The 14,442-nt window shown below is 27.6% G+C and overlaps 1 protein-coding gene across 1 annotated transcript; it reads right to left on the minus strand.

The window, feature by feature from the left end:
* Positions 1–4,366: 4,366 nt before the first annotated feature.
* On the minus strand, positions 4,367–7,679 carry LOC132946411 (GTP-binding protein Rheb homolog). Its single transcript, XM_061016403.1, has 5 exons — positions 7,293–7,679; positions 7,104–7,175; positions 6,784–6,985; positions 6,072–6,201; positions 4,367–5,761 (listed from the first exon to the last, which is right to left on the minus strand). Exons 1-5 carry the CDS (start codon positions 7,339–7,341, stop codon positions 5,663–5,665), a joined length of 552 nt encoding a protein of 183 aa, XP_060872386.1. The 5' UTR covers positions 7,342–7,679; the 3' UTR covers positions 4,367–5,662.
* Positions 7,680–14,442: the final 6,763 nt, after the last annotated feature.

Below are 14,442 nucleotides of genomic sequence, written 5' to 3' on the forward strand. Positions count from 1 at the left end.
ATTCTTTTATTGTGCGCACGCGCAATTAAACTTACATTTTTTAAATGGAAACACCTATTTTCCACCATATTTCGATAGAACTATTTTTTTAAGCAACTTTGATAAACAAACATTTTCCTATCTCAAAAATTGACTGAATTACAGCCATCTCAAGTTGAAACAAAAAAAAATTGTTGTTAAATTTTCAATGTTCTGTATTTTGTCATTTTATTATTATTTTTAGTTGGAAGCCAGATAAATGGAAGGGCATGCGTTTATAGGTTATTTAAATAAAGTTAAACATTTTATTTTTATAATTAAGTTTAAATTTAATTTAAATTATTTTTAAACATATTATAACAAATTACCATCAAATATTGGTAAACGGACACTTTGTACTATCTATTGTTTAAGTTGCATACCGCGGACATTTTGTACGGTGAACATAAATTGAAAAATATCGATCGCTAACACTTTGAACGATATAAATAAACCAGAAAATATACTTTACAAGATGAGATAAAATAAAATTGATCAAAACTTTGGATCGCGAATCGTGATCGCAATCAGTATGAGACATGAATTTGGTGACACAGTATACACTCCATATACAACTCAATGGCCCATACACTAAAATACAATATGAACCAAAACCAAACTCTTAAATTTAATTCAAAAATGTTTAAATATGGATACGAATATACTATTTTAAGAATAGATAATTATAATAATAAAATAATTACAAATACACAATTACCTACTTGAAATCTGGTTAGAGCACCTCTCCGGGTTTCCTTCACTTTCTCAAACCTACCGAATATACACACGAAATTTCATGAATATCGGTCAAGCCGTTTCGGAGGAGTTTGGCGACATACATTTTCCATATTGTGACACGAGATTTTTATATATTAGATAACAAATTTACTTCTTTACCTATACATGAATATAAAGTAAATAATAGTTAATAAGTACATAATAATATAGCGTAATGTTGTAATATTATGTACTAATTGTATAGTGTTCTGGTAGAACAATTTTAGTACAAAAAATTAATATTATTGAAGAAGAATAGAAATTGCTAATATAAAATATTATTCTGTGTAAATCTCATGCATCTGCATTAAAAAAAAAATGTGTACCCAGGGCAGCAAAATCCTAAATATCCTAAATCGCCACTGGACGTAACAAGAAGGCCTGACAAAAAAAATATTCTACTTAATAAAACGTACCTATAACAAAAATTGTTAAAATTAAACGATCAGTAAATAATTTAAGAAATATACTAATGTTTCATGACAGCAAATTCCCAAAAATAATATTTTTAAAAAAGTTATTACGTTCCAAATGCATTTAATCAAAAAAATATTGATATTTTAAAAAAATCTAAAAAATAAACAACTTGACTTAGATAAATGCTTTTACCATCAAAACTGTTCTTATAATCAGTTTCACAAATTGGCTATTTTGAATTTATCCAAAAAAAATTTAATTTAATTTAAATTTTTTATTTTTGGTATTAAAAAAAAAAATTAAATATTGATTAGAACAAACATTATTTCATTTGTCTAGTCTTCCTGTTACTCCCTGGATAATATGAGGTTAGGTATTTATAATATTTGAAGAGAGATCAAAAAAAATATAAAATATTGAGGTGGGCTATTATAAAAAAATTGTGTTTTTGTGAACTGAAAAAAACCACGTGTGAAAGCTATCATCTGTCTATCTACCTATTCTTTAGCTACATATAAGGGTTGACAAAATAAGCTATAAACATGCTCCAAGGAACCTCAAGGAATCTATAGACATAACTTTTATTTAAAACGATTCAGTAGTTTTAGAGTCTATTAATTATAGACAGAGTACAGACGGATCAACATCCATTTTTATATACCTATATAGATTAATAACTAGATATCATATTGTATCAAAACGAATTTCTTTGACGTTGCGTGTTTTCGAACATTGGTCATCGTCATAAAGTGGTGACTGTCAGTCGGAGGTCAACTACTAAAACTGAATTATCAATTAATGATAAAATATGACGTTAATAATTAATATCACATCGATAGCTGGTAGTAATAACACTGAATAATAGATAGTTGAAATTTCACCTATTCTGTGGTAATAAACAACTTTAGGTACATATACATACGTTTTTCGATAATATTTTAAAACATAGCTCGTTAGTTGCCCGTTTTATCGGAGTAAACAAGTATATAGGTATACCTACATCAAATATCAATCACTACACCTTTACACCTTTACACCTTTACACCTTTACACCTCTACCATTTTCAATACCCAGTACCATGCAGTAGTTACTATAAAGATACCAGCTATTACCTACCTAGTTAGTAGTTACCACATTTAAGATTTTCATTGGCAAAATATTTTAGTTTATATTTTTTGTACAAAATTACCGTTTTATGTAATACACTAATTATATGTTCATATACGAATTTTTGATTAACGCAATATAAATTATAAGTACCAATTATGAATTAGGTACTGGACACTGCAGGGCATAGACGTGCGCACGGGGATGGTCGGGTGGGCCATGGCCCACCCTTCAAGCTGTACCATACTTCAATACTTGTTACCTAAAGATTGCGACTTAGATCATGTTATATGAATTTAGTATTATCTTATTCTGTGATCCAAGCACCGTAATTTTTGATTCTTTATATAATTAGGTATATTTCATGCAAGTATGAAATATTAAAAATAACACAACTATATAATAACCTATCTAAATACCTACCTAATTTAATACCTACCTATCTATAAAAATGAAATTATTAAATATTATTAATGGACGATATTACTTGTAACGGGGGAGTTGCGGTTGGTGTATTTATTATATTAAATGCATATGTTATTTTAAGATGTTCTCCGTTATAAATCTGTAACCCTTCTATAGCTTAGCAAAAAAAAACATTTCTGTTTTTTTTTATGCAAATGATTGTATTTATGCCTTATATAATACAGTGGACGATGTGATGAGTAAACAAAAGTATATTATATCGATTAAAATAAATGTTTTTTAGTATCATTGCCCATTGGCTTGGCTCACTCTGCCACAACGGATTGCGTACTCCTGTCACCTATGCCACTGCCCACTGGCATATTCACAGTGTTGGGTAAATTACTTTTAAAATGTAATGAAATTACGTTACTAATTACTTCAAATATTTTTGTTTAAATTACATTTGCGATACCTACAATTATTTTTATCACGTTACATTACTTTTTAATTAATAAAGTAGTGCGTTACAAATAACGTTACTTTTTTATCATTGATAACAATTATTATTTTTTTTTGAACCATATTCAATTCATATGATTCAATTATTATGTATATTTTACAATCATAGACCTAGTGATAATAGACATATTATGTACTATATCATCTCTCCTGAATGGCTATATAGTCATAAGTCATAATTTATTTTAATTAAATTTTATTTTTACACAAAACTATTTTCTTTCTATTAATAAAGTGATAAAACATTGTTAACTATTATCGGAATCGAAAATAAATATAATTGATTTTAATTTTACTGGAATATCCTATCGGCTTGTTTTTGTAATACATTCAAAACTATTATTTTAATAGCATGGAAAATAACGCGTCAGTGCGTTACTTCATAGAAATTACTTTTCAAAAGTAATTTTGTTTCAATTGCGTTACTTTAAGTAAAATGTAATGACATTACTGCTGCGTTACTGAAAAAGTAATTGCGTTACAGTAATTTGTAATTTTAACCTAACCTAACCTTTTTTTTATACCCAACACTGCATATTCATACTATCAACTAATTTATTACGACCATTAAAATTCTTAAATAATGCTGCTCTTGCCACCTGATGCAACTACTACCACGAACCAGTTGCGTGCTCAGCTTTTTTGAAAGTGGGTGATATGAATTTTTGACTATTCTCAGACCATGTTATCTAGCGATAAATATACTTTCATTGCTTCATCGTGTATTTTATAACATGACAAAAATAAGCCAAATGGGGGATATGACACTCCCCCCCTACCCGCGTGTACGGCTCTGCTAAGGACAGACTCTTCTATAGCAACTGCTCCTTTTCACCACCTGTTTAATGACTGTACAATATAACATAGTCATATTGTATAAACAAAAAGTAGCACGGCGGCCGACCATAATTTAAGAAAAACGGTGTAAATGTAGGTATTATATTATTAAAACTTCATAACTCCAGTATTCGTAATATTCATATATATTCTGTAATTATATCTAATCCAGAAGGTGCCTACATAGATACATATATAATACTTATGTATTTAGACATCTATAACAAATAAAACAAAACATAATTGGACATTATTCAATGTTATATTATTTATATTCGTTTTACTTGTCCTTGTGAAAACATTGTTAATCAATATTCAATTTTTAAAACCATTGCTAGGTAACTAATTATAAAAAAAATCTAATATAATTATTTAAACATTTTAATGCTAAAGTTCAATAGGTTGGTACGATATCATTAATTTTAATTAGATTTATTTTATAACTTAATAGTTATTATTTTCAACAATTTAGTTAAAATGGTTAGTGTAACAGATTAGGTCAAACTTGAGAATAGCTAATAAGTACCTATATGGCTATATATTAATAATATATAAGTGTTGTAACACAACAGTCAACAATTTACATATAACAAACTTTGAATATGAATTCATGAAAAATGTTCTTCTTAAGTTTTAATGGGATACATTGAGAATAAATGTTGTCCAAATCATTGTGAGTTCTGCAATTTTAGTTTCAACTTAAATGATGAAGAACAAAAATGGTAAATTAATAAAAAAAATGTTGATATTTTAATCATAAAGTAGGTCATAGGTCAACATAATATTCCTGTTAGTAAAAAACAATATACCAAGTTAATGTAGAAGTAATTTTAAGTATACAATTTACATAATATACTTTATTTAAGGTAAAAATATAATCAAAAGGCCTGCTCTTTATATTCTTCTACAATTTTTTTATGATATGCTATTTATCAACTGAGTCTTGAGAAGTGTTTAATTTAATACTGAATATTTACATAATTTAGTTTTAATAAATATGATATATATATAATATAAATCTAAACCCTAATAATCTATTACCCGATGAAAATAATTGTACACTGTATAACATTCTATCTATTCTCATTTCTTAATTGTATCTTTATCCTTAAATTAATTGTTGTTACAATTTTTAATTTGAATTACATCTTATTAGTATAATCTATAAAGAAAAATATATCACTTTTCTATGTATGTAAATATGAATATATTTATTTTCTTAACAATTATATTATATTATAACTGTTTATTTACTATAATTATTTGGTCTGAAAGACCAAGTTACATACAAATACATAGTATTTTTATTTCAATTAAGCACCAATAAATTGTACAAAACATACATATAAAGTTAAACATTAAGTCCCTATATAGATGGTAGAAAATAGTATTTTATACATATTTGAATAAATAATTAGTAAATATTTACATAGGTAACTAAAAAACATTAAAAAAAAAAATTTAATAACAAAACTGAATGGTAAATTATATGAACATTTAACATCACACATGTAAGTATTATTTAAGCATCATAATAATAATTCAAATAAATAAGTCGTTGATATAGTTTTTTTATTTTTATGATATACTGCATTTATCAATTTTAATTTTATCATCATTTTTTCTATTTGCCTTTTCAATTTCCATTAACATAGTATGGAATATATCAGCTACACACTAAAATAATAATAAAAAAAACATCTCTATTATATAAAAGTTTTGTATATTTACATCTTTCACTTATTTTAAATTACAAGATGAAAAGGGAGGTGACCTTTAGGTCTTGGGGTAAATCCCTCAAGGGAGCATCAAGCGTAACGAGCAACGGACAGAGCCCCTTAATAATATATTTATTGTTATAATACACTTACTTAAAATATTGAATAAGAAAGAAATTTAATTGAAAATAGTAGATAAAGAACATAAGATTATTTAAATTAAAAATAAATAATAAAAGAAATTAACTGTTAACTTTTTTTGATGTTACCTCATTCTGCTTAGCCGAAGCTTCAAGAAATCCAGCTTTCCAAGAATCTGCTAACTTCCGTCCTTCCTCTTGCGTAACAACACGGTCCATATGCAAATCTTTTTTATTGCCTACCAATACTACAGGAATACTATGAAAAAAAAAATATAATATAAATGATACACCCAAAGATTTAAGGAATACTTATTAGTAGGGTTTGTATTCGAAGGAAATATAATCAATAAAAAAAGTATTTAAATTATATAAAATGCAATTACAAAATTGACTAAAAAATTGAATACATTTCAGTTGATTTAACTAGTTTGTAATGAAAAAAAATTAACTAGATACCATGTACAAAAACCATAAATGAACTTTCCGTAACAAACACTTTATTGATATCGCCGATAATAAATACCATTAAAACTAATTTTAAACATAACATCAACAATGCCCCGTATTCACAAGCTCTTATCGATTTTTTCTGTTGTAAAGAAAACTATCAGGTCAATTGATATTTAAACACATACAAATTGAAAAAGAGAAAAAAGCAAAATGGCATTTATAGGCAATAAAAAAAAGCAAAAATAAATGTTCACCCATTATCTTAGAATTGTAATGGCACATTTTAATTTAAAAATTTTTTTTTTCTATTGTTATCAACAAAATAAAACATTTGCTTTCAAATCCGAACTTGATTAATTTAGTGATCCCCAACCACAAAACTACTTACTGTACTTTTCCAGTCATGTCTAATAATTTATCATAAATTATCTGAATGATTTCAAAAGATTTTGGTGACGCAATATTATAGACCAAAACATATCCATGAATGGACAATTGTGATGGCAATATGGAGTACTCATCTTGTCCTGCTGTATCGACTAATTTCAACTCATATTCTTGATTGTTAACTTTAGTCGTTTTCACAAAAGCTATGAAAATAAATTATATAGTGTGCAATTATTTATTAATTAATAAAATTCTATTGTCGAGTATTATATCTTTGACTTAAAATTTATATTAGAATTTTAGAATTAGGTACCTACTTACTGTTTTCAATTGTTGGATCGTAAGAGTCAACAAACTGACCTTCAACAAACTGTATACTCAACGACGATTTACCTGAAAAAAAAATAGCCAATGTAAATTATCTACAATCAATTCAAAAAACTAATTTGTTCTTTTTTACTTGGTATTATAATAGTTTCATATAAGTTTTATTCTGTTTTATCTACATACCGACTGAACGATAGCCCATAATAGCGATTTTTCTCGGAATAGACGTCATTTTGTTAGAAGGAGATCACTTCATTGAATAACTTATAAACAGATTATTAGATTAAACTGCAATGTTTTTGTTAGTTTACTAACTACTAACACTATTAGTTATTACAATATTACCTAAATTCAAAACAATAATGGGTAATTATATTTTGATACGGTTTCGTACTGTTGTTCAACTTTATGATAATAGTGATAATAGAATATAAGTAGGTAATTACGTTTTATTTTTATTTATTTTTTAGTTTTGGTTTCTGTATTGTGTTTATCAGTTAATTTTTTAGGTTATGTTTGGGTTCACAATTATTCACTTATTCAGTATTCAGTATTCAGAATCCGAGATTAATAAACTTTTATAAAATATTATCATAATAATATAATCAAGTACAAGAAAAAAAAAAATCGTTGTCAGATAAATTGAGACAGCGGCGGCGGCGCGATAACGGAAAACCAGTGGTTCTCCGTATTTGAATATTATTACCAAAAATACATCAATAAACCAAAAATAGTCACGAAAATTATTTTACGATATTAATTTAAAATCAAATATTCTGATAATAATCTTTTATTTAAGAAAAAATAGTAGAAATTGTAAAATAATATAAATAAATTAATAATAATAATAATAAATACAATTTTTTGCACTGAGCCGAGTTCGAACTGGTGACTGCACGCGTCGTAGCCAACTGTGTGACCTTTGCACCACATTGCCAGCGACTAGTTTGGGCTACACTTCCTGAAAAGCGCCGCCGCCGCCGTCTCAATTTATCTGGCAACGACTGTACTTATTCTCGGTATTCGAGTAATCAAGTATTATAATATTAAATACGTGGTTCATGAATATTTTAGCGTTTAGCCTGTTTGATTGTAGGAGGGTTATGACTAATGAGTTATGGCTTACGAGTTATGACGATCAACACTGTTAATTGTTTGTTAAATATTTTGTTTAGTACCCACTAAACTTACTCTGTAGTAAATTGGTCAATATACTGTTGAAGTGGATATTTACTAATTAACTAATTAGTTATTATTTTATTAATTAATTTATCACGTACGACGTACCTAGAACGCCTAGTAATTTATTATTAATAGTATAGATATTTGTTAAAAAATTTAATTGTCTTATACTTTTATATTTTTCAAATTTATCATTGTACAAGCGTACTTAAGAGTTAACACTAATAAACCTAAAATAAAAGTATTCCTAGTTTAATAATGTAACCATATAAGTACGAGGTACCTAGGTACCTACATATTATAATAATTAATAATATAAAAAAGGTGGGCAAGTGGGTGTCGCTCTGCTGTACAGAAGGTTACAAGTGGGTCACTGTAATGGATGGTGTTAAATTTGAATTCAATGGTATAATATCATTGGATACGAAAAACGATTCTCAGCGAAAGCGGTCAGTCAACCTATGATGTTACTAATTAGCGGCGGATCTAGGATTTTTTATGGAGGGTGCTAAAGTTTAGGTCTCGTATTCTATATACTCCATATATACTGATGGCAAGACTTTTTTTTAGCCCTCAAAATGAACGTGCCTAATATTACAACTTTAAAAACAACATTATTTAATATGGCATAAATTCACTTTACTTACGCCCTGCATTTTTTTTTTGAAACATATACATATTTCAACGAGTTAAGAACGATGGTGCAAAAATAAATTGTGGAAATCATTATTTTTGAAGTTATATTCTTCCAAAGTTTGGGATTTTACGTCTTTACACGTTACTTTAATGTCACGCCCAGCGCCTATAACGAATTTTGAATTTTTTTTACGTATTTTAATAAGTTAAAAATGATGGTGAAATCAGTAGTATATATTTATGTTTTATCGGACATCCTTTTTTCAATTCGTTAGTGAAGATGGTGAAGTCAGAATTTGCCGGTCGAACTTAGTTCTGAAGTTTTAGCTATTTGAAGTCATTCAAGGTGGTTTTACATAATAAGTCGAGGGATATTTTCGATTTTAATATCGTCCGAGCGAGCACAGTGAGCAAGTTACTACGCCGGGTGTATAATACTATAAATTTAAATTAGGTATAACTAAGTCCAACCGTCAAATTCTAACTTCACCATCGTTTTCGCACGCTTAACTACGTAGATTAAAAAAATCAAAATTTGTTATTGGCGCTATGCGTGACAGTACCTATAATGTACAGTGATGTGCGCATGCATATAAACGTAAAATCGCCAACTGTGGAAGGATTCAAGGATATAATACTTCCATAATGATGATTCCCGCAAATTATTTTTTTCACCTTCGTTCTTAACTTGTTGAAATACGTATATGTTTTAAGAAAAAAATAATTCAAAAATAATTCTAGGTAGCTAAAGTGAATCTGTTCCTCAATATATTGTTTAGGGTAGCATTTCTAGCCTTTTAGCGTTAGGGAAAAACTACCAATGAATTTTTTTTAGTACCAATTTTGTTTAGAAATATCCCCAGCTTACTGAAAAATACAATATACATGTTGTGTAGAGTATTTGTTTTCCAGAAGCAACATGCCAAGGGATTCTAATTAACCTAACCTAACCTAACCCTAGCTAGCACTCCCCTCTGGATCCTTTGTAATACTAATTACTAAGTATATTTGATGATATAATTTATTGTGAATAAAGTCATTTTTGCACAACCTATTTACCTGGAAACTTGTTTTAAATTTTCAACCCTTAGCTATAAAAGTTGAAAATCTTATAAATTTTTAACTACAAAATAATTATTAAATTTTAAATTTGATAAATTTTATCAACATTTATACTTAAAATGCTTATAAAAAAAAATTGTGTACGTGTATTTTTAATAAATTTCAACTGCAGCTATTGTAACAATATATCAGGAGCCTTGTATTAAATTTTCACGCTTTTTAGACCATCAAATAATATTTTATTGACAATTGTAGAAAAAATTAAAAACTGACAATGTCCATCAACAGCTCAAAAAGAGTCAAAATATTTTAAAAATGTTATGGTGTATAGAAAATGAAAATATAAAAATTCAGTAAAATTTTCATGTATCTACAGTTATTCGTTTTTGAATAACAATAAAATAACAAAACCGCTACATGAGAAATCGAGTGCGAATATCAAATATTCCAAAAATATGTACATCAAACGCTCATAAAAATTTGATTTGCTTGTAGACACTTTTTTTTTGATAAAGGTAGATAAAATTATGAATAATCTTGTATTACATTTTCAAATCTTAGATTTAAAAAGAAAATTTTTATAAATTCTCAACTCAAAATAATTTGCTAATTTTCATGATTTTTCCGTATATTGTTAAGATTTGAACTTTAAATGCTTATAAAAAAAATTGTGACTAAGGATTTTTAATATTTTTCAAATGTCATTTTTACAATATAGTAGAAGCCTTGTATTAAAATTTCAAGCTTTTTTGGCCAACAAATAAAGTTATATTGACATTCATAGAAAAAAAGACTAATCAAATTGGAAACTGAAAATGTTCCTAAACAGTTCAAAACAAATCAAAATATTTTGAAAATTTTATCGTGTATAGAAAATGCAAATATAAAGAACCAGTGAAAATTTCATGTACATATATGTTAATTTGTTTTAGAGTTACGCCAAAAACCAAAATCAATATTGTATAGAAAACCGAATTTGCGTAATAATTCCAGTTTTTCCTTAATTTTTATGTTGTTTTTCCCAGGGCTTTTGAAAACTATTGGGAATTTTAAATTTTGACCTCCGGAATGCACTAACTAGAATCACTTTCCCATCAAACAAGATACTGCTGAAGAAAATAGAAGCAGTTTTACTGCCCCAAACCGTAATGACAGGCACAAAAAAAAAAAACTCACATCGTTGCAAAATCAATACATTCATCCGCTCAGAATCTAAAATATGTAGGTAGTTACTATGCATGTAGGCATTTGTTTTTTTCTAAATAATTGTTTATATGTAGGTACAATGCACTTATTTTATAACATATTACCAGCGGCGTTTTCAGAGGGGGGGAGGGAGTTGTGGATAATTTCTTGAAAGGGACATTTATTTTGTATAATATTAGTAACAGGTTTATATATAGCCATAATCTGCCATATAGCCATATAGGTAATATGTGTCAGATATTCACGTAACATGCAAGGTAGGGTGCTTACTGCTGACTAGGAAGTAAGAATTACATAACGCAGTGGCCTGCTCAGCTTTTTTGAAAGGGGATCGGATATGAATTTTTTACTATTCTTAGATACAGCTAGACCATGTTATACTTTCATTGCTTTATTATATATTTTATATATGACAAAAATAATTCAGAGGGTGGCAGATATAACTGTGTCATAATAATGATACCCCACCGCCCAGAGCTTTCTTTTACTTATGAAAAATTAGAAAACTTGTATTACGTTTTCAAGCTATTTAACCGAGCACAAAATTGTTTATAGTCACTTAAAGAAAAAAATCGAAAATATCAATAATTAATCTATAAATTATTTTATTATTTTTTATTATTATTATTTTAAAAGTGTTCATATGAAAAGTATGGGCTTAATAATAGCTTGATATACTTGCAACCACAGGTTCCAACTGCACTTAACCTAACCAATAAGTAACTTAAAATTTATTTGTTGAATACATTCGGTAAAACATAAGTACACCCATTTACAAAAATATGTTTTTTTTTATTATTGTAAGTTAGGTAAAAATTAAATTAATAAATGATTAATGGGTAAATATTTTATGTTAAATATATAACCACTAACCCTCCCCCCTAGAAAAAGTTCCAAAAATCACCACCAGATGTGGTTATCTACTACCTAAGGTACCTAGTAAGGTATTTACCAAGGTGGATATATAGAAGTGTAAACACTCCCTATCTTTTACATTATGATAGTGGGCCGAAAAAAGTACACCACTTGTAACTGCCACCAGAAGCGCTGACTACCCGATGAAGGCTCAAACCATTGACCTTATACCAAACCTAGTAAGGTATTTACCAAGGTGGATATATAGAGGTGTAAACACTCCCTATCTTTTACATTATGATAGTGGGCCGAAAAAAGTACACCACTTGTAACTGCCACCAGAAGCGCTGAATACCCGATGAAGGCTCAAACCATAGACCTTATACCAAACCTTATACCATAGACCTTAAACACATTAAAGTTTGTATGGTACATTATGCAATTTAGCATTTTATTCTAATTATTAATTAGTATATTTAGTAATTACAAGGACTATGGACTTCATGATCTAATAATTAATATTTTTAATTTTAAATAGTGTAACTTAATATGTATAATATGTGTGTATGGTACTTTTAATTTATATATTTTAATACCTAGATTGGAAAACATTTACCAGTAGGTAAGTACCTAGTTGTTTTTATTTATATTAATTTTGATATTTTTTAAAATCTTTTTATAGTATTTTTCTTGTATGATATTTGATCATTATGCCTTTTACATGCAAATATCATTCTGGTGTTCAGATAGAAATTAATAATATATTTGGTTAATTCATTCTGGTGTTCCAGACAGCCAACTTTAGAAGGGACTCCAGTAATGTTTACTTCATCGATAACTATAGAATATTGAACATACATATAATTGAAATATAGAACGTGAATTAAATTAGTAGGTACACTAAAAAATGCTAACCGTGTTCCAAAATATGTCTACTAATACTTTTTTTATTAATGACATTAATAATAGCAGTCTCCAAGCAGTATATATTATATTCATTAGATATTCTGATGGACTGAGTATATGTCCTCTATTTCTCATATTTATAAACTCTTGAACTTCTACTTCAAGGTTAGTATGATCATCTGATGTTGAAATAAGAGAATTAAAACAATCGTTGCAAGTTTTTTGGCATTTTGAGCAACACAACCAACAAAGTAGGTTAGATCAGGTTTGTCTATATAAGATGTAATTTCACATACTCCATCTTTTTTTGTTAATGATTTATTGGCTCGTGGAACTTTTAAATTCCATGTATCAATCATGTTCTAAAAAGTAATGAATTATTTACCCTAATATGAAATTTTCATTGAATATACATATACATAATAATATAAATATATAATAATTATTAATTAGTATAAGAAATATCTACCTCAGGAGGATGAAATACCAAAGGCAGTTTTATTCCTTGCTGTTAATATATTTTATTTTGTTTGGGTAACCCAGAGTTACACTCAGGCACAAAACACTTAAAAGGCATACTACCATACTTGATAAGTAAAAAAAATAAATTTCATACCACCTTTGTACTAAACGAGTAGGTTGTGTAGGTACTTAAATGAATAACAATATTGCAAAAGCCAAAAGAGTACATTAGGATAATATGATGTAAATAGGTACTGTTATTATACACATAAATAATTTCCATAGAGACATAGAGTAGTAATATGGTATTTTCAATAATGTCATTCTTAGAATAACTACAATATGTTTTTACAAAAATAAACATATTATGACAAGTAGTGGTACCAAATTAAGAAAATAACAAATTTACAATTAGGTAGGTACTAGGTACTTTAATTAATATATTTTAATATGACGATCGATACAATAAGTTCATAAATTAAAATTTTTAATTATAACACAAATAGGTAGGCGACATGTCTATTACTACTCCACAAATCAAAATTTCCAAAAAAAATGTGGATAATTATCAATAATTGTATAATTGAGGATAGATTTATGTTTCAAAATTATTTAATAAAAATCCATCTAAGTTATTCATTATTTAAATTAAATTGATATCTTATATTTTTATTTTTATGGCATTACAACTTTCGTATAGAAGTATGAACATTATGAGGCCTCGTTGGATAGTCAGCGCTCCCGCACCCGGTGGCAATCAAAACTGGTGTACATTTTTATAATCAGAGTGTTAAAACCTCTATATTATATCCACTTGGTATTTACAATTTACTATTTACCAAGCGCCTGGAAAAAGCAATAGCGCCGGTCCCTGCAGCGTGTGTATCTATGGATATGGTTAACTATTGTTGACATCGATGTTTACGAACTTATGAAACCGGCCATTAGTATAAGGTCTAACTTTATGTTAAATTCACCGTATAAGCAATTACTATAATACAATCTATAGTATTTCGTATAAGCT

Source organism: Metopolophium dirhodum, chromosome 6 (genome assembly GCF_019925205.1).
Source record: "Metopolophium dirhodum isolate CAU chromosome 6, ASM1992520v1, whole genome shotgun sequence".
NCBI lineage: Eukaryota > Metazoa > Arthropoda > Insecta > Hemiptera > Aphididae > Metopolophium > Metopolophium dirhodum.